This window comes from Oculina patagonica, unplaced genomic scaffold (genome assembly GCF_052425735.1).
Source record: "Oculina patagonica isolate OP01 unplaced genomic scaffold, crgOcupat unplaced939, whole genome shotgun sequence".
NCBI lineage: Eukaryota > Metazoa > Cnidaria > Anthozoa > Scleractinia > Oculinidae > Oculina > Oculina patagonica.
In genome coordinates this window covers 3,109-7,895 of record NW_027558843.1, presented here as the reverse complement: position 1 = coordinate 7,895, position 4,787 = coordinate 3,109, and the positions used below count along the sequence as shown (strand labels likewise).

Here is a 4,787-nt window from a genome sequence, read left to right as displayed (position 1 = left end):
AACTGTCAATCTGAACTGAAACCAGTTATTATCATAAAATGAACATCAACTGAGTATCACACTACCGACAACTTGTACTGTGTAGTTTTATATACCGGTAGTCTGCAATTTAAGTTGTTAGTACTGTTGCCACTCAAGATGACAAAAGGCAAGTAAAGTTGATTTTAACATTCAAAGAAAATGTTTTTCTTCATCAATCTGTAAGTGGCCATATGATGTGCTGGTTGGAAATCTTACATTTGCTATACACATGAACATGCCAATGTCGCAGTTCAATTTTACCTTTGGTACAATTTGCTCTCTCCTCCGCAGAGGTCTCTTTCGTATTTCGGGCTATAGGGAGAGGAACGGGGAGAGGTGAAAAGTAAGCGCGCGGAGCCTGGAGAGAATCGAAACGAAAGCGCGCGGGGCACACTGCGCTCCCCCTATTTTTCCTTTTTTGTGTTTTCGCCTTCCTCCCCCCCGTGTTTTTTGGCCTTCCCCCACGAAAGAGGCCTCTGCGGAGGAGAGAGTACAATTTGTATTTTCCTTTTTTTTATATTCATTATCATACACCAGAACAAAGGGTGATACCAAATTATACCAAGGGTAAAATATAATCACAACACCAACACCACCCCCAAAGATTTTAAACTGTATGGTGAAATTCAAATCAAAGAGAGTCCTTCATATCATGTCAGAGATGATTTAGGAAAATAATTATGTTACGTTTTGAATTTATTTTTCTCAAATCTGAAGAGGAGTTTCATTTAAAATCTGAAGACAAAGCAACTACTGTATTTCTTTGTTTATTAAGGATTGTTTTGGCACAACTCACATCAACATATTCCTGTGTTGCAAATTTACTCTTTTTGTCCTTAACATAGAGAGGGTGAAACCACTCATACAGAGAATAGTACAAGCCAAATGTGATGTTGGTACGCTTTCTGATAGATGACGCAAGGTCACCTGTGAAAACACAACAAGAATCAATTAAAATTACAGAAGAATAATTAATAGAATTGAAATTTGTTCATTTGGACTCGCCTGTACAGTCTGTTTACCCCCCCCCCACCTCCCCCCTAAACATATTGTATTTAGAAAATGTATATAATATAGCAATTTATGTTGTTATCGAAAAAAGAGAAAAGATATAAATGGAAATTAATTAGCATAGTTTCATAACTAATATTTTTACAGAAACTCATCAGTTTTTATCTGCACACTTTGTGACCAGTCTTTTTTATTCTGAAACAAGATAAGCTTAATAAAATTGATTTAATCGTATTTTGAGGCATGCTAAGGCCATCTAATATGTGAACAAATTTTATGCATGCGCTAAATTAATTTCTATTTGACTTTTTCCTTTTTTCCTTTTTCTATGACAACCTTATTGCAATTAGGTGTATGTTGTGGTTCAATTTTATGCTTGGTTCAAATGTTCTTTTCCTTTCTTTTTGGGTATGGTAATGTATGATAATGAGTTTAAAAAAAGGAAAATAAAATTTGAACCAAGCATAAAATAGAAAAACAACATAAAAAATTATATACATGTATATAAAATTTTGAAATTATTCTGAAAGACATTTTAAAATATCCTCCTTTAAACTTATAGCTTGCTTACCAACAAGATCCCTGTGAGGGCCATTTTCAACAGAGTTCCAGTTCCAAGAAACGTTTGATCGCCAGTTTGTAAATCCTTCGTGGTGCTTACTAGTTAAAACAACATACCTGTGCATATGAAACACAAACAAGGATAAACATTGTAAATATTATATTATTACATATTAAAAAGATCAGAGGTACAGTAACAAGGTGAGCACATTTGCACGATGTCGTCATTTGACTACAAATACCAGAATTCATTTCGCCTTTCCTTTTTTATTCAAATTTTGAATTCCCAGTGGGGTTTGAAAAACAATTGCTCTAATTAGAATGACAAAAAGACAAAGCGGAGGATTCTGGTAGTTGTAGTCAAGTGACGCCATCATGCAAATTGCCTATTGTTGAAGTTCATCCTCTTCCCCAGGGCCACGCGTATTTTTTTTTAAATGACATGACGTAGTGGCCCTGGTAACGGTAAAAAATATAATTTTTTTGATTGGCTGATAAAAACTGCATGCGTAATTAGGTAAAAAAGTGAAACGCTTCTACGCAATTTTGGATATACTTCCGGTCATCGATGCAGCGGAAAGTTTGAAAATGTTACCGGAAAAAGACCGAATAACACTGGGAGTTTGTTGGAATAACGTATTCACGAAGCAGACCTTCGTTTATGAACGAATGACAAGTACATCTCTTGCAAGGTGTAACTCGGTTGTACTTTTTATTGCATTAAAAATATTGCAAACATTTGCACCATCAACTTAGCTTATACAAGATACACACACTAAACATTTTCTCTTGATGGAGTTCATGAATACATGAAGACTTTGAAATTCAATGTGATATTTCTTACCGCTGCTCAATAGAATGATACCTCGTCGATCAGCGGCTTTTTTGGTTCTGAATTTTCTACAATACCTCCGCATGGCCATAAATAAATTTCACAGTATCATCAACCGTCGGAATTTTATCAGCTGATGATATCCACGACTCCATGTACACTATAACTCCAATTCCTCTGGATTCTAACTTTTCTATCTGCCGTCAGATAATATTGCGTGTAGAGACGACACAACAACATCAACACATCTATCAGCCATGCAATTCAATGAGTTCCAAACAAATCGAATTGTGTAAGTTAAAATATCAACGACTTAAATTGCCAAAACCAGCTTTCAAAATTCGCTTTCTTCTCGTCTCAGTCAGCCCCAGCCTTCCCCTTTCTTTTACTGAGCAGGCGCAGACGAACATTTATGCAGTGGGCATGCGCTACCGGATGTCGTGGATTTTACGACATCCGGTAGTCAGTGTTACCAGAGCCCTTCGTTTCGCCGACCACGTGACCAAAAGAAACGGAGGCTCTGGGAACGAGAATGGTTGAAGTTAGTCTCGTGACTTTCAGCTGCCACCAAAATTTCTCTTTTCTCTCTACCGGTAATCTGACCGGTAATTTTGTTTACCTTCGTGGTTCTATAATATTATCTTACATCATTTTACCTTACCTTACATTTCTCTAACTTAAACTAACAAAGAAATAAACTTACAGTGAATAGATTTTATCAAAACAGCGCAACCGCGACCTAAAAAAAATCGATCAGTTACATAAGCTTACCTTGCTCCAGAGCGCGCCAACAGATCTGCCCACTGATCAGGATCGAAAAATTCTGCCTTGAACATCGGTGCAAAATCAGCATAAGAGAATCCCGGACGATAGTTATTTTTCATGAACTCGACGCATCTTGGATCATTTTGTCCTTTCCAATGCCACCAAAACCACTCTGAGTTAAAACTCGGAACTGAATAAACTCCCCAGTGCATGAAAATTCCGAACTTCGCCTCGTCATACCACGAAGGAAGCGGTCTCGCATCAAGTGACTCCCAGGTAGCCTCATATTTGGCTTGTACATCAAAAAACTGGCTTATAAACAACAGAAAAACAGTAACATGCGAAAACATTTTTGCAAACGGCGATTATAAAGTTAGTTCGAGGAGCACAAACTCGAACAGTCTCTCGAACAAATTTTGAGTAGTGAGCCAAACAATAAGGATGGGCCGATACTCGATACCAAATATTCGATACATCGATATTTTGACAATTTTGAAAAGTATCGATACTTTCGAAAAATATCGCACTTTCGATACGCTTTCGATACTGCACACGTGACCTGAGCCTGCGGTCTTCTGATCAGCACCTGCGGTTGAAAAATACAATTTTGCTCAAAGAAATATTGAGGTTCTTGTCAATAATTGAATTTTTCTTGCCTTGACTTAATGTCCACGCATTGCTGATGCAACAGTGAAACAAAAAGACCAAAATCAGCATTCTTGGCTAACATTTATAATACCAGGTCTGTCCTTTGTATGGTCACGTGACAAACCAATGACATCAGGATGGAAATGACGTCATAATATCGATATCGAGATCGATATCGAGAAAAAAGGCAAATATCGTATCGATATCGTATCGTTTCGAAAAACCAGTATCGGCCCATCCTTACCAAACAAAAGATCACCAACCCTTACATATAAGCCAGCATGAATTATCTCACAAAAATAACCAGAGGCGCCGTCCCAGTCTCCTTCGCTGCCTTTGGTATGAGGTCGTCAATCGTCACGCAACGCTTCTTACCCACATAAAAAAGGTAGATATCAGAGCATATGTAGAGCATAAAATTCTAGCTTTTGCCTATTTAATTTTTTAGGTCTGAAATGGGACCCGGGGAACAATTAGGTATAATATTTTGGAAGAAGCTATTTCTTATGATTGCCCGAAGCGGTTCCTGTTTATTCTGAATATGGTATTGATTTTGGGTCAGGTCTGAAATTGGATTGGGGAATCACATATTTTGTTTGGAAATAGGCTAGGAGACAGGTTTTTAGAAGTGCACCACACATCTTAACTAAACACATATTTTTGGGTAGTATCCCACAGGATATCAGAACTGCATGCTGGCAAGCAACCACGTTGTATCCTGACATGGAAATATAAATTTCAAAACAGATAGATAGATAGATAGATAGATAGTTTATTAATACAACTTCGCAACCTAAAAGGTTGAAAAGTTCTTATGATCTTATGATCTTTCTTTTCAACTATATTTTCAGTTTTATTGAGGTTTTAATACAAAAACAGTATACTGGGTGGTCTGGGTGAGACAGACCAAGGCAAAATTTTAGACATTAGATTAGGGCAAGAGGTCAAC

The 4,787-nt window shown here is 37.2% G+C and overlaps 1 protein-coding gene across 1 annotated transcript; it reads right to left on the bottom strand.

Moving 5' to 3' along the window:
• Nucleotides 1–6: 6 nt before the first annotated feature.
• Nucleotides 7–3,620, bottom strand: LOC144641431 (alpha-L-fucosidase-like). Its single transcript, XM_078500447.1, has 3 exons — nt 3,197–3,620; nt 1,604–1,710; nt 7–948 (listed from the first exon to the last, which is right to left on the bottom strand). The coding sequence occupies exons 1-3, from the start codon at nt 3,538–3,540 to the stop codon at nt 746–748; spliced, it is 654 nt and encodes a 217-aa protein (XP_078356573.1). The 5' UTR covers nt 3,541–3,620; the 3' UTR covers nt 7–745.
• Nucleotides 3,621–4,787: the final 1,167 nt, after the last annotated feature.

What these genes read in the sequence shown, in the direction of transcription:
- LOC144641431 (XM_078500447.1), bottom strand. Translation starts at nt 3,540, where the DNA reads ATGTTTTCGCATGTTACTGTTTTTCTGTTGTTTATAAGCCAGTTTTTT. An exon ending in TTGGCGCGCTCTGGAGCAAG is followed by an intron (nt 1,711 to 3,196) that starts GTAAGCTTATGT and finishes TCATATGCACAG; the next exon opens with GTATGTTGTTTTAACTAGTA. An exon ending in CCCTCACAGGGATCTTGTTG is followed by an intron (nt 949 to 1,603) that starts GTAAGCAAGCTA and finishes GTGTTTTCACAG; the next exon opens with GTGACCTTGCGTCATCTATC.